General features: G+C 38.7%; 2 protein-coding genes across 7 annotated transcripts; both read right to left on the reverse strand.

The window, feature by feature from the left end:
- Positions 1 to 235: 235 nt before the first annotated feature.
- LOC135583245 (ubiquitin-conjugating enzyme E2 5A-like) lies at positions 236 to 5,294 on the reverse strand. 3 transcript variants are annotated; one of them, XM_065168689.1, is made up of 5 exons: positions 5,049 to 5,108; positions 4,890 to 4,946; positions 2,814 to 3,354; positions 1,318 to 1,541; positions 236 to 712 (listed from the first exon to the last, which is right to left on the reverse strand). In XM_065168689.1, the coding sequence occupies exons 4-5, from the start codon at positions 1,531 to 1,533 to the stop codon at positions 482 to 484; spliced, it is 447 nt and encodes a 148-aa protein (XP_065024761.1). In that variant the 5' UTR covers positions 1,534 to 1,541; positions 2,814 to 3,354; positions 4,890 to 4,946; positions 5,049 to 5,108; the 3' UTR covers positions 236 to 481. The 3 variants fall into 3 exon arrangements, with proteins under 3 accessions (XP_065024761.1, XP_065024759.1, XP_065024760.1); XM_065168687.1 differs by lacking the exon at positions 2,814 to 3,354 and having other exon boundaries at positions 5,049 to 5,294; XM_065168688.1 differs by lacking the exons at positions 236 to 712; positions 1,318 to 1,541; positions 2,814 to 3,354 and adding an exon at positions 3,435 to 3,997 and having other exon boundaries at positions 5,049 to 5,294.
- Positions 5,295 to 6,025: 731 nt separating this feature from the next.
- LOC103997749 (uncharacterized) lies at positions 6,026 to 14,906 on the reverse strand. Of its 4 annotated transcripts, none has more exons than XM_009419061.3 (10): positions 14,749 to 14,906; positions 12,764 to 14,056; positions 12,337 to 12,421; positions 11,125 to 11,236; positions 9,218 to 9,330; positions 8,252 to 8,349; positions 7,462 to 7,538; positions 7,245 to 7,319; positions 7,062 to 7,124; positions 6,026 to 6,349 (listed from the first exon to the last, which is right to left on the reverse strand). In XM_009419061.3, the coding sequence occupies exons 2-10, from the start codon at positions 13,988 to 13,990 to the stop codon at positions 6,214 to 6,216; spliced, it is 1,986 nt and encodes a 661-aa protein (XP_009417336.2). In that variant the 5' UTR covers positions 13,991 to 14,056; positions 14,749 to 14,906; the 3' UTR covers positions 6,026 to 6,213. The 4 variants fall into 4 exon arrangements, with proteins under 4 accessions (XP_009417336.2, XP_009417337.2, XP_009417338.2 ...); XM_009419062.3 differs by having other exon boundaries at positions 14,746 to 14,898; XM_009419063.3 differs by having other exon boundaries at positions 14,691 to 14,898.
- Positions 14,907 to 15,681: the final 775 nt, after the last annotated feature.

Genomic DNA, 15,681 nt, shown 5'->3' on the forward strand with positions numbered 1-15,681 from the left:
TAATTTAAAGGGTACACTTAAACGGGTAACGAAAGTATTGTTCTTCTGTGATCTATGGGCGAATTGGGTTGATTTATTGAAGGCAATATATATATATATATATATATACTGCCTACATTATTTATATTCATATTAAGACGCGCATTACCCATCTAAAACATGTTTATTCTTAATTAGGTTTTATAAGGTGATTAGTCTGTAAGTAAAACAACCAATCAAAAAATACCAACAAATCTAAAACAAAATAATTAATGATATGACATTTCTAATAAAAAATTGTGAGAGTATGCCAAATATTATTAGAACTTAAACCACACATCATATTGAACTGATCCTTCTCCAAGATATTAGTTTCGATACAGAGAAATCTCATTTGTGGTCTTTAAGCATCTACAACAACAATACATAAACTTGGATTACTCCAGTGATAATTAGCATAGACTTCTCCTTCCTTTCTCTTTGGCACTGAGCTCGCCACCGGTCAACCCATGGCATGCTTTTGAGTCCATGATCTTGCCATCTCTTCGTAGCGAGGCCTCTGGTTCTTGTACAGGTGCGCGATCTCTGGGACGAGAGGGTCGTCCGGGTTTGGGTCTGTGAGCAGAGAGGAAATGGAGAGGAGCACCTTCGATATGGTCAGGGCTGGACTCCACTGATCCTTCAGGATGTCGAGGCAGATGCTGCCATTTGAATTGATGTTCGGATGGTAAACCTGCAAGTTTTCGAGCAAATCAAACACATTTGATGAGATTTCCTTCTCACCAATATATGATGACTTGAAGGCACGGTTCAAAGTTCAAACAACATACATCCATTAAATTCCTAGAATAAAGAAACTATTCACTGAACCAAGCAAAATGGAAATCATGACTCGAAAACATATTTAATCGTGTCTTCTAAAAGAAATAGTAGAGTTTAAGCATCGACTCTTGCATTCATGTACATGCCATGATCATAGTGGAATGCTTTGCTTCTTATATTTCGGAGTCAGAATGGCCACCATGATGAAAAGATGATGCTACTTGAGAGGGAGAGCAAAGACAAGACGACTTGATCAGTTCGGAGGAATAGCTCAATGAAACAGTAATACACACACAACCACCAAGAAATCCTGAATTCTTCTTCATGGCATTCTACATATTCACATGCAGTCCCTTTAGGAAATCATAACTTACTGCTATATCTAAGAAACAAAATATGGAGATCAATAATTTTTTTGTGAATGATCAATAATTAAAGTAAAACTCCTTGAGACAACTTTGCAACATATATCGTGGAAGAGAAATAACAAAAGGAGAAGCCGTTGGACCCTCTCACCTTGGTCTGAAAGTTGACCGTGGGAGGCTTAAATGGATAGTCGGGAGGGAAATGAATGGTAACAAAGAAAACTCCCCCGGCATAGGGACTGTCCGAAGGACCCATTATTGTGGCTTGCCAGTGAAACAGGTCTTCTCCCACAGGTCCGGCACTGCATGATGCCGGAGGATCCCTTTGCAGATCCTGAAGCTCTTTTTGGATCCGTCTGCTAGCCATAGAAGCTCCTGCACCAACACAAAAGAGGCTTACATATCAAGATATGCAACCGGAGAAAAGGAAGGAAAAAATAACAAGATATGTGCAAGTCCAAGTCCAACCACCAAGTAACCATAAACAACTAGAATAAGCTACATCAGAGTGCACAAATGAAGCTAAATCACGAGGCGATTCGCTAGCATCTGACCTCAATGGATTCTTCATTGATCCACATGGGCAAGAGATTGAATACAAAGAGAAATCTGTGAGCTCATGATGGTATCAAACTCTCTAAATTAAGACAATGGCCAAGACACTATTCTGCATCGATAACAAGATGCAGGATCAGAAAGATGTTTAATATATGGCTTTGGGATGGCCATCCTAAACTTCGGTCATCTAATAGCGCAAAAACAATGCAACAATCTCATAAGACAAGAAAACTTATGAACAAAACAGCTCATTAAACAGGACTTAAGAGTTCTTGAAGACTCTGATCTGAATTTAATTCCATGCTTTGATAATGAGAAGACAGATTCAGCCAAAACATTACCTCTCTATCAACAATCGAGCCAAATTAGTTTCCTATGAACATAAGGAATCCAATCTAATCTCCATAAAAACTGAAGGCATTCTTTTTTTCTTTTTTGCCTACTTTCCAGAAAGAAAAGCATGTTGTTAATAAATGGCTGCTTAAACAATCACAATTGGAAGATTTCACAGATGGAATGAGAAAAAGGAAACCCAGTACTATTTTAGAGATGAACTATTGCTTTGTATGAATCGACAAGCCGCATAAATACAGGGACTTTCTTGTAGCCCAAACACCAAAATGAATATATGTTGCATATTTAAGCTCACTTCTCATAATACAATCCATCGTATATATAATTTTCTTGTTCAAAAAACAAAAAAAAAAGGCCCACATCTAATACTTGCATGAAGACATAACCTGAACTCCAATAGCAGCTAAACTTTCTAACAAGATCTACAGACGCTATAGATTGAATCAATGAAAGTCTACTAATTTTGTATATATATATATATATATATATATACAAAAGCATGAATCAGAATGCGAGAACCAAAACCTAGAAATCAATCAAAGACCGATGCATAACTATGTCAAAACAACCAAAGCAATCAGCTTTTCGCTTCCCGGAGACGAATTCAAAGTTTAAGAGCAATAATGACTCGAAAAATCGAATAAAAAAGGAAAAAGGAGTGGCACCGCATGAAAGATCAGAACCAGAAAGCTTCCGAACTAATCGAGGAAGACAAGGCGAACAGGATTCACTTACAGGTTAGAGGAATTGATGGTAGATGAGCTGCGAGACCGGATTGGAACGAGAACCAGCTCCTCAAGGGAGAGAGATGACGGACGAACGGGGGGAAGAACTAGGAGGACAGCATCGGGTATCAGCTGGGCGGTGGAACCATCGAGGGACGGAACGGTGGATCTCATCCGTCTCGGTCGAGGCAGCGGACACGGTTTCGGCCCAATCGCAGGCGCTGGGCGTCACATTCGGCTTGTGGGGACGGGGACTGCTTTCCCGTCCCATCCCCATCTTATCCCCCCCATCGCACCTCTGAGCACGTCCTGTCGAAGGGGATTGGAGGTTGGATATCTTGTGGAAGTGAAACTTCGAATGGAGTAGAAAAGACGAAGAAGAATCTATGCTTAGATACGACTGAAGACTCGGGAAGTCCTTCCATCTGCATCAAGACAAAAATCTTTAGCTCCGACTTTCGCAGACACTTCCTGGTTGATCCTCCAACCCAACTTCATCAGATGATGTTGTGTTCTTGCTTCTTGGACTCGGGGATGACAGCAGTCAACCTCTACAACAAGAAAAAAGATCGTCTTTCAACCAGGATCGGAAGTGGCCTTGCGTGCTCGCCCACTCTTTAGAGTTCAAGTATGATATCAATCACAATTTCTTGAAGTTGAAGACATACGACATATGGACAAACACAAAGTTACAATCTCGGATACTCCACCGATGTTAGGATGAAGAACAAGAATACATTTTGTGTCACCAAGAACCCAATTTCCCCAAGCAATTTTACCAAGTAAACTCATCTGCGATCCTGCAACTTTCAGAGCTCAGCTGCTTCTACCTTCAAGAAAGCAGACACTTCAGAACGACTCCACACGCAAGGAAGATGACGGACATGAGGCTCTGCCGATTCATGTAGCCAGAACTTGCATCTTCCTGCGACTGCGGTGCACTAGCAGGACACACAAGTCCTATCTTGTCGTCCCGGCACTCACTGGAAAACAGGCCAGGAGGATACCTCCCATAGAGGTTGATGTAGGTGAACATGGTCGATGCACAGTTGCTCGTCAGATCATTCAATTCTGCGGCGTATGGGCATGCGAGTTCCTTGAAAGCTCCACAGCAGAGGTCGGCAGGGTAGAGGGGACCCTTGCACTGGCTTGTGATGATTGTGTAGTTCAGGAACTCAAAGCTCAGAGGGCAATCTACAAAGTTTCTTAAGATGAGCACAGCTGCAATTCCACTATTAGGCCAATCGGAGAACTATAGAACAACAGAAACAAGCTACGAGATTTTGCTCTCCATTTCAATGAGAATTCCATTCTACAATGTTCCAATACAATCAGTGTCGCACATGTATCACAAGCTTGTGATCATGTTCCGATAGGCAAAGTTTCTTTCGAAATGATATTACCTATGGGCTTCTTCCTGGAAAAAGAACAAAAGGGATAGGCCGATGGTTTCAGGATGTCCATTCTTTGACTCATTCGTGCTCGCACTGGTCAACATTCTGAAATGTTCAGCAGCCTTTGTCGACATCCACCGATAGCTTTTATTAGATTATCTTTTATATCCCTTTGCCATTAAGTCTATCAATCATAGTAAGTCTACATCGACTTCACAGATATTGTTATTTAATTTCATATTTTAATATCGAAATATCATGATTTTTATGCTTACAGAATCAAAATCTTTATGTATACAACGTGATAAGGACACAAATGAAAACCATCAAGAATTCTAGCGTTAGTCTTTTATGTTTGAATTCTTTTTCGGTATCGCTCCTCGGGATCATATGGTCATCCCCATCTCTATATTAACACAATTCAACAGGCCTAATGAGTTCGATTCGATCCTGCTCCTCAAAAATGGATTCGACTGATCTAGCAAAATAGAAAGAAATCCAGACAAAATAATCCGATAATTGAAGCCTACGACATCTCGTAAGACCAATCACCGGCTCGTTACCTCCTTCGACGTTTCTCCTAAATTACGTTATGGCAGTTGCTCACGCCACGGCCAAAGCCCAAATATCGGAAGAGAGAGAACTACAAATTACAGACGAAAAAGAGGAGAGGAAAAGAAAGCAGATCTTACTCGTCGGTGTCTGCAGCAAGCTCCGCCCTCCGGATCCACGAGGCACCAGCACATCATCTAAACCGAAACACCCGAGCGTGTTTTCAGCACGAGAAGAACCCCATGAAAAAAAATTCAAACTTTTGCTACAAAATCCAAACTTTATGGATGGATCAGTACCTGATATGAAGCTCGAAGCAGTCGCCAACCCAGCAAACGCCACCAAAATAAGTGCCATCATGGAAAGCTTTGGATCCAAATCCATCTCGATTCGTCTCTCCTAGCCTCCTCCAATCTAGAGAGAGAGAGAGAGAGAGATGTGAATTAGTAAGAAGAGGGCGGTCACGAAGTCGGGGCTCGGCGACCGCGTCTGCGTCTGCGTCTGCGTCAACTCGGGGCTCGGTGGGAGGGAAGTGGCTCACGAGCTTCGGCCCAGCCATCGTCTGACGGTTATCGGGAAGGTCTATCTTCGTGGGGCCCGCGTCGCTGACCAGTGGCACGGGAGGTTCCTTCCTACCTGGCGTCAGCCGGGACAGGTGATGACGCTAATCTACGTTCGGCGCCTGTGTACTAACTAACTTGAAGAGGCTTTGACGGTCTTGATCGTTCAAAGAGAGAAGGCGTCCAGTGATCGAACGGCGCTATCTTGAGACCAAGTTCGTGAACGACCCGCATAGTGGGACCCATCCCAAGCTGGATCTCTCCGCAAGACGTTTGACGGCGCGTTGCGTATAAAGACCGGCAGAATGACGGCAACATCCCTCAAGCATAAAGCCTTTATTTTTTTGTCTTTTGCCCTTTAAATTTAAGAAACATCCGCATACGTACATACGCACGTATACATGCATACATACATTATATATATATATATATATATATATATATATATGTGTATGTATATATCATTAATCTCCATTAGCTAGCTATCATCTGATCATTGATAATAAAAAAGATCATTAGGCTAAAACACCTGAGAAAAATAATAATACACAGACCCTTGGTATCACAGAGCACTATTAAATTACTTTATATAATGAAACCATCATCCCTTAATATGCATGCAACCATTTAAGTGACTATAATGATTAAAAGGAACTTAATATGCAACCTTCCGGTAGAATCTTACTGCAGCAAAGTCACATCAATGGCGATCACACTAGGCAAACAAACCACAGTTGCATTTCCACGAGAAACAAAAATAGTTCTGGTATCCTTTTTATCCATCCAACAACCGCACCTCAAACCGGTGTTTCCCTATGACATGTTAACAGATACACATTTGGCACAGTAGATACAAAAAATTTCGAATACTCCGAGTAAAAACCTTCAGATACACTTGCGGGCTTCAGTTTCTGTATTCAATCATTTCGGGGCAATAGCGTTTTGAAAGCACTTCCACTTGCTCAATAAAAGGCTTCTCCTTGAATCCACCAATGTGTCGTGTCATTTGACCCCATCGTTTTCGGCAAATTTCTGCTGATCTGAAGAACAAAATAGAAGATATAGCTAACTTCCTAAACAAGATGTCTGATAAAATAATTTGGTGGGCAGCAAGGAGTGTAGCTCAGACTGAGGTTCTGAATCTAGCTGGTTATTGGAGTGGCTGAATATAAGTGACATGTACAACAGAAAATCGTTTAACCAGGTTAAGATGCCAAATTTGATGGACAAAGGAATCAGAAACAGGAAGCAATCTAGCATCACGGAGATTAACCCATTTCTAAAATCACAACATGTTGTAACTAAAGATAACCCATTTCTTTAAGCAACTAGGCAAGAAATACAGCTCTTAGAATGGTCAGACAACCAAACATGTGCTGCTTGTCATATGGGAGGAGCATTATCTTCTCCCAAATAAAATTTTGAACAATATATCTAGCTTAGGTAATCTTTGATGCAAAATGAATCCAAATAGATTTCTGTGAAGGAGTATAGTCACTCAGAAGAAATTTCCTTCAACTCAGTCCAATTACAAGGGTTGAAACCGGCTGAAAGATAAGTTTGTACCTAAATTATATCAGGAATCCTGACCCATGGAAACTACTTATTAACCACAAAGGTTTCAGTTTTATTTTAGGTTCCACATTGAGGAATTGTATAGCAGTTTGTGTAATATAAGATGAATTTATAAGATTTTAAGAATATACTCTTACGTGATCCATGTCCAACAAAATATAAATGAATCACACATACCTGTGCTCAAGAAGATTGTCCCAGTCAACATCTTCTAGACAGCATGCATCGACTTTAAGAAGCCTGAAATCCATGTTGACAACCATGTAAATGCATTTAGACAACCTTACAAGGATTCATACAAAATGTTATTCTTTACAGAAAGGAAAAAAAGACATGATAAACAAAAGATGACAGTCTTACGCATCCAATAACAGATAGTCATCTGAGTCAGACCATAGACCTTGATTGACCAAAGGTGATGTTAGTTGTTGATACCTGAAAGAGCAGGACAACAATATATATAAATGGAAGAAAAATAAGCAACCAATATCTCGGATGATACAGAAAATTTTTTTGTCAATATGGTTCCAAAAATAAATGAATCTTACAGTACAAATATAAAAAAAATACCACTTACCACTTCTCACAGCAAGCAGCATCATATCGAGTAGACAGCTTCTGACTGATTGCTTCCCAAGAGATATTGTCCCTCAGCTACCAAAAGCACATACAGATCATGAAGACAAAAATAAAAATAGTGACGTAAATGAATATAAGTAACAAAATTATAAAAAAAAACAATGTGTAAGTGTGTAACCCTCTAGTACAAGCAAGATAACTAAGTATCAATGAAACAAGCAACAACAGTAATATGGACAAGCAATAAAAGCCAACCAGTCATGCTTATACTAGTGAAGTAAACGACTATAAGCCAAGGTAAGCAATACCGAATAATACCGTCCGGTACGGGCGGTACGTACCGGTCCGATGATATACCGGTACGTGGACCGCCCGTTACCGGACGGAACAAATAATAATAATAAAATTATATATATATATATATATATATATATATATATATATATATATATATATATATATATATATATATATATTAGAAAAAGGCTCGGCGACGTCACCCCACGTGGGGAAGGAAGAGGCGACGTCGCCGAGGCGATGCGACGTCGGCTTTTAAATATAAATATATATATATATATAATATACCGAACGGTATACCGCTCGGTATACCGTTCTGTACCGTACCGAGCGAACGTCGAAACGCCGGTACGGTACGATATTTCGAACCTTGCAATAAGCAACTCGATAAAAGAGAAACAACACAACCATCTTATACTAGTGCAAGCAAGACGACTAAGTCTCAATGAAGCAAGCAACAACAGTAATATGGACAAGCAATAAGAGCCAACCATGCCGTGCTTAGTCTTTTTTTCCTCGAAGGCTTTCATCCGCAGATCCAAGTTCACTAAATCAAATAAAGTCTGATACTCATCCTGAGTCCAGGTCCCTGTGCCAAGAGAAACAATAGAATTAAACAGATGGATCAAAAATGAAATGCTAACTGAATGAACAACCAAATATAAGCCAAATTCACTCCATCCTGGAAGCTGTACAGGTAATTATTAGCAAAACACTAAACATGTTCAGATCACACCTTAAAATGCTAGAACAATCTGAACCTTAATTGCAATGCATATCCTCACCACATATATCAGGATTTAGCTTGATAAAGTTACATTTAGCAGGGCACCGAAAATGAATGAGAAACTTCAATTTTGTAACCAAAAATGGACTTGAAAGCAGGGAAAATAGTGGAATAAAATCTTCAAGTAAAAAGCTATATTTGTCTCTTTCGATATTTAACAAATTGTCATATCTACATACACTTAGACATGCTTTACTTAATAAAAGAGCTAGCAATCTGTCATATTCATGTAACCATAGCCTGCACCTTAAGCAAAAGAAACGAGCTTTAGCAGTCTACAAGCCACTAACCTTTAAAACTAGGCCAATAACAAATATAAGAAAAATATTTCTAGTGGTTATTAGGGAATGACAACATGGGAGTCCAAGTGATCATTGGTTTAAGCAAGTCAAATACTATCTCAAATTATGATGAATTCTCAGATACAAATGTATCTATATAACATAAACACTACACTAGCATTAATTTGTCTTATAGCAAACGTTTTTAGTTATTGTAATCTAGTAAGGGTCACCTATAAGCTCAAAAAACTCATTACCAAAACTTTCAATTCTGAAGAGATTGAACTGTGGAGAAACAACAGACTAAATAACTGTCAGAAAATATTATATAATATTATACCCCGTCAGAACAGCTACTATCAAGAAATCAATAATAACAGAAATCATACCTCTTCTAAAATTAGGTGATTTTATCCTCCGCCAACAATCTTTAAGATGTATCCTATGTTTCCTGAGTTGGGCTGCTAGAGTTTTCCAGTCTGCTCCATGTTTTGCATGGAACCTATATGCACATGTTACCAATGGTAAATAGCAATCTGCAATGTAATAGAGTGATGTCTTCACTATAATAAGAAAAAATTATGAAAACAAAATACTTCATATCATGCAAGCTGTCAAGTGTCAGTATTTTTTAAAATTTAATTTTTGATGCCCAAAACTTGGTCAGCTGTAGCATGACCCAAGTGGATCTGGCTTTGCTTTCACACACACAATTTTATACCAAAATACCAACAAACAGCTAAAACTGATAGATTGATTTATGTCTAGGAGAAATAAGATCATTTGCAAAACAGGGCGTCGAGCTATATATTTGGACCACATGTTGGGTCAGTTCAAGAATGATCCATATATCCCAAAAAAAGCTGCTTTATTTGCCATCAAACAAGTGTCCTAAAAGCTATGCAAGAAAGCATAAATAACAAAGGGAACAAGGATAATACAATACAAGATAAACTTCTATAAACAGTTCTTCCTTAATGACAATCTCTTGTGGTTAATTTTTTCTGCATTTAGAACTGGTATGATATGGATGGCATGAACCGGTATGCAGATCGCCTCCATTTCAGATGCTCCGAACTAACCAATAAAAAAAAAGAAAAAATAACTATTTCACATGTATAGGGTTCCCATTCACGAGCCCTCTTCCCATCATCTATTTCAGGTATGCTTCCTCCTCTTCTCTTTCTCCTCCTCTTCCTCCACCACTTCCTCCTCATCCTTCTTCCTCCTCTTCCTCCATGAGAATCTGTTCCTTCCTCTTCTCCTTGTTCTTCTTCCTCTTTGAGTCTTCAATATGTAATGGGGTACCATGTGTCGAAACACCGGTACCGACCGGTATGTATCGATTTGGCCAAGGACCAATACATCAGTACAAGACGACAAACCTTGCTCTGAATCAAATAATTTGCATTTGATATTTAAGTGTACTGCATAGTATAGTATTTATAAGTAGACAACCTTCCTTGAATCTTGTAATTTTTGATGCATTTGAGTTGCAACAAAAACATATTTCCTTACCCCCTAATGACAAAATAATTTGGTTTGATATAAATTCTTAGAATCAAGCTTATATGAAAAGCATGGCATCCATTCTCCAAAATAAGTATTAAATATTCATTAATTAAAAATGAGAAACTTAAACTTCAAGTGGAAATTTATAGTTTTCCAAATATTGTTTATATAAAGTTTTACTGAACAAATCTAACTAGTTTTATCTCATGGGCCTAAGATGCTCATCAACAATAAAAGGTGAAGTCAAATTTGACCGACAGAAAATAACATGCTTTCTTGCATTGCTCGATGACTACTGCCTGGTTGCAGCTTTGCATGGTCCAAAAAAGTGCAGGATTTTGTCCAGCATACATGCACATAGGCAAATTAGCAATTAAATGATTAAGATATTTTAACAATGACAACTTTTTTTCAAGTATTTTAATAAATAAATCATATTTTCTTATAGAAACTTCAAAGTTCAATAGATTTGTCATTTATGTTGTTCTGGTAAAGAAATTGAGCTTTAAATCAAGCATGGTTGTTGTCTGTTGAATATCTTATATGTTTATTACATTGAAATATTTAGGCTCAGCACTTAAATATTTAGGAAGTTTATTAGATAGTTTATTTTATGTGCAAGTACCATTTCTGATTCCTAGATAACCAGTAGAAGCCAAATATGACTTATGTAGCGTATATAAAGATATTCAGGGACAAATATCTCAAACCACATTAAGCACCATAACTAGAACAAACAGGAAAGTAGAATTCCAACTCTGAGCCATGAGGGGGTTTGGGTTACCTCCGAAGGATATCATATTCCTCAGGATCCCACTTACGCTTCTCACTCCTTTCTAGTAGAACATGAGCTCGATAATATACAGCAACATAAGGCCGACGAGGCAAACAAGCACCTGTCGAGAAGAATGGATGACAAGTAATCCTCAGGATAATCTAAGGACAATGAGATTGGATGACTGAAGATATTCTAAGCAACTCATAACTTTAAAACTAGCCTAGCTGACAGGAATAGATGCATTTACCTTAATATTCCGAAAACATGTTACAGCACTAACAATAACATAAAAGCAATTTGTTATTACAAGGAAAATTAATGTAAGGAGGCCTCTAAGTGCTTCAAGGTGATACAACAAATATAAAGAAGAAAAAGGAGAAGCTCAGCTAAAAGATTAAGAATTAGCCAAAATCAGATAAAAATTTGTTTCATAACTTAAATAATTACAGCACAACCATGATTGAACATTACAATTAAAGAGGCAACCTACTGCCAGAATCAGGATATATTTTTTAAAGATCTGCTGTAAATTTAAAATGTTTAGAACTTACATATTCTGTTAGAAAGTTCAAAAACCATACCTTAAAAGATATATATTCTGCTAGAAGTGCAACAACTATATTGCAAAAGATACAAATTTTGTCAGAAGTGCAACAAAAAATATATAGAATACACTTGTCAATAATCGATTCGTAAAATGAAATATACTAGAAAGGCTCAATGCAAATTACTGCAACTGGTCACTGCATGACTGTGCAAAGAAACTAAAGTAATGAAGATCCCTTGACCCTAGTGGCCATCATTACCTACTTGGAAGTGAAAGAAGCTGACCTAATGCAGTTACATATTCATCCCAGTTCCCAAAAAACGAGGCAGCATATGCTGCAACAATCACATGCTGCTCTACAGCTACCAAAAAATTTTATACACTTAAAGTAGTCAAATTATGATTCGCTCAGTTAACTTTTATTAGCTCAACAAGCTGGTCTTTCCAAGACTCAAAAAAGCTCTGCAAATAGTAAACTCTTGATCCATTATTTTTAGCCAAATGGACTAGATAGTGCAATTTGCTCAAAGCCTCAGTCATACATAGGTAAACATTGAGAAAACTAAAATTAGGGGGGCAAAATAAAGGAGAAAATAGAGAAGAACTCGAATATCCTCTGTTAAACATGATAAGTAAATAAGCAATATCAGGATCAGTAAATGAATGCCTACCGATTTCCTTCCAACAACTTTTTATTTCTGGGTAATTTTTACAGTTGAGAATCATATGCTTGCCCTCCTCTCCCAACTGATGTGCCTGAAAGATAAAGAAACATTATGACACAGTCCAGGGGATCAAAATGAACTAACAACAGTAATACATCATCCGACAGCAATGAAGAAAATGAAATAAGTTATAAGAAGCATCTTCAACAATTTAATTAATTCATACGGAGAACGTAAGAGAAAACATTGCAGGAATATCTATTGGGAGCCTAAAAGATCCTTATAAAGTTAGCTCTTTGTCAATGAAAATATGGTAGTTTGACAGTAATTCATGACAAGATTTTGTGGCAACAATAGCATTCCCAATAGCAAGACTGCAAGACAATGCCCATACAATTTCTAAACCTTCAATTAGAAATGCAAGTAGACTAACCAGTATATACTCATCTATTGCTTCCTTAATCTTTTTGTCTTCCTCTGGAGTAAAACGTTTGCCTTGGATTAAAGGTTCTTCAGTATTTTCATTGTTCATGTTCTCATTCCCAGCAGGAAACACCTCAACTTCACTTGAAAAACTCACTTTCTTTTTATTTTTCTTTAGTGCAGATGTATCAGAACCATCTTTGGTGCGCTTGCCTTTGTTTTTTGTATCAGAAGCCTCAAAGTCATCAGAGCCTTTCTTCTTTTTCTTCGTGCTAGATATCTCTCCATTTCCTTCAGGTTTGGCAGCAGGAGATTTTTTCTCTGTCTTCTTGTCCACCAAATTTACTTCATTTTTGGAAGGTCCTTTGGCTGTTTGGTCATCTCCTTTTTTATCCTTCTTTTCCTTGTTCTTCTTTCTTTTCTTGCCAATTGCTGTTGCATGAGATGCCATTTCACTAATGCCATCTTCTGCAGCCTTGTTGTCTTCGATGCTCAATGACTGCTTAACTTCCTTCCCCGTCTCATAGCTACCATTTTCAAATTCAGGGTTATCAAATGCCTTCTCCCTCTTCGTCCTCTTTTTATAACCTGAAGTTTGAACTTCTTCATGGTCTTTCCTCCTCTCCTCCATTTCATCCCTTGACCCAACCTTACACCTGCCAAAACCAAGATTATTTTCTAAACTTGCATCTGCAGCATTTCCAGCGGTCTTGTTTTCGTCTGTACCAAGAGCACTTGCTGTAGACATTCTGTCCTTCTTTCTCACCTTTACCTCTGCATGTACAGACAACCTTGCTCCTACATCATCTCCCTGGTTCCTCTTCCTCTTCCTGCTTTCCTCCCCTTTTTGTGCCTCATCTTCTTGGACATGATTAACCCTCTTATCACATTCTTCATCACCATTCCCGTTCTTCTTTCTTTTATTCTTCTTCTTCTTCTTGTTGCCATCCTCTTTTGAATCCAATTCTAACTCTGCCTCTATCCTCTCATGTTCTTGAACCTTGTCATCAGGATTTTTTTGATTTTTCTCAAGATCCTTACTTTTCTTCTTCTTATGCTTCTTTGAAGCTACTTTAGCTTCCTCCAAGGCTGCACTCACATCACAGTCATCGAAACCCTGTTCCACTTTATCACCGCTCTCACCATCCATCCTCTTGTCTTTCCGCTTTTTCTTCCTATCCTTCTTATCTTTCTTGTTCTCAAGTTTGTTGCTTTCCTCTTTTGCTTCGTCTTGCATGATTAAGTGGAGTGACCTTTTTCTCTTCTAAATTATTCCTCTTAAGTTGGCGGACGTCAAGCAAATCTGAAACCACAAAAGCAAATCCAACGAATAATATATCAGAAGCGAGAGCGAAAAAGAGGGAAAGCAAGTGATCGGGGAGGTGGCTGCCGATAGAGAGGGAGAATACCGACAGAAAAGAATGGAGAGGGAGGGGGTGGGAGGTGACTGCCGGGAGAAAGCGAGACGGCGACAGCGGGATGTGGCTGCCAGGCAAGGAGGTGGGGAGGAAGACCAAGCAAGAAAGGAGGGGCGGGGCTGCACCGCCAGGAGGAGACAGAAAGATAGCGAGCGAGGGGAGAGAGCTAACGGATAGGAAGGTACCACCGTCCGCGAGAGAGGGGGCACCACCGGGGCAATAAAGGGTCGGACTAGGAGTAAATTAGGGTTTTTAACTAGGAATCACGTCGGTAGGGTACCTGCAAATTTATCCCTGTCCTTTCTCAATCCAGTGATTTTGCACAACACAAGCGCTCCCCGAGGGAAAGGAATGCCTAAATTTTTGGTCAGAGTCTCGTCGTCGCAGGACGAACTAACGCTTACACTAAGAGAGGAACGGGACCAAACCGGCATCGACTGGGCAAGAAAGCCCTACGCCCTTACCAGAACAAAGAACACAGAATAATACGAGAAGCTTAGGATTAAACGGTGGCCGTACCAAACAACAGCTAGGGTTTACGATGCAAAGAGTTAGGAATAAGAGGGACTCGTACGACTTCCGTCAGGTGGCGATGACGACCGCCTTGCGCGGTGCCACGCTCCGCCCGCTTCCGGATCTCGCTGCGAACGGAGGAGGTGGGCGATCCCTGTCGCTTGCCGAAGGTGTGGTTCTCGTCCGCGGCCAAGCGGCTCAGGGCAGAGGTGTCACGCGGTTGAGAAAGTGACGAACAGCTGCATCAGGTGATGGGTTAATATTGACCTCTGATCCGACCCGTTTTTAGATCCGACTACGTGCCCGAATCCGCTTCAAATCCAGTCCGAAATATTTTTTTTCTTCTTACCGTAAATTTCAATTCTGGTTAATCAATAACATATATCAATTTTGACGGGAGTAGACTTCTAGAAAATATTGTAATGATGATTTTTATATATAATTTTTAAAATACTATTGCATTCACCACATTAATATCAATATAATATGTATATTTTTCAAATATTAAGATTCTACATATAATCTCATTAAAATCCAATCAAAAAAATCGTATTGATCGCTATCAACATCGATTATTACTAATTAATTCAATTTCAAAAATATAAAAATAAAATAAAATTATCTGTAGTTTATTAAAATAGTGACAACTATTTTTTTGACATGGATAAATCTTTTTTTTTCTCTCATAATGTTTCTTTTAGATTTATTCTCATAAACTCTTATTTCACAAAGGATGAACATGTCCTTCTTAAAGATGACATAGTGGAAGATGGAGGAGGGTCAAAGAGGATGAAACATGCCAGAATGAGGGCACACAACTAATTAGGCCCAAGGTGACAAAAAAGAATGCTCTATGGGAAAAAAAAAAAAAATTTAAGATTTTTTTGAGAAATTTAACTTTATGATGGAATTATAAGCTATAAATAAACGTTGAAGAGATTTGATCGAAGCTATTTATTCTAAAAAAGGGCTATATCTCCCGAAAACCACAAAAACT

This window comes from Musa acuminata, chromosome BXJ3-9, assembly GCF_036884655.1.
Source record: "Musa acuminata AAA Group cultivar baxijiao chromosome BXJ3-9, Cavendish_Baxijiao_AAA, whole genome shotgun sequence".
Taxonomy (NCBI): Eukaryota; Viridiplantae; Streptophyta; class Magnoliopsida; order Zingiberales; family Musaceae; genus Musa; species Musa acuminata.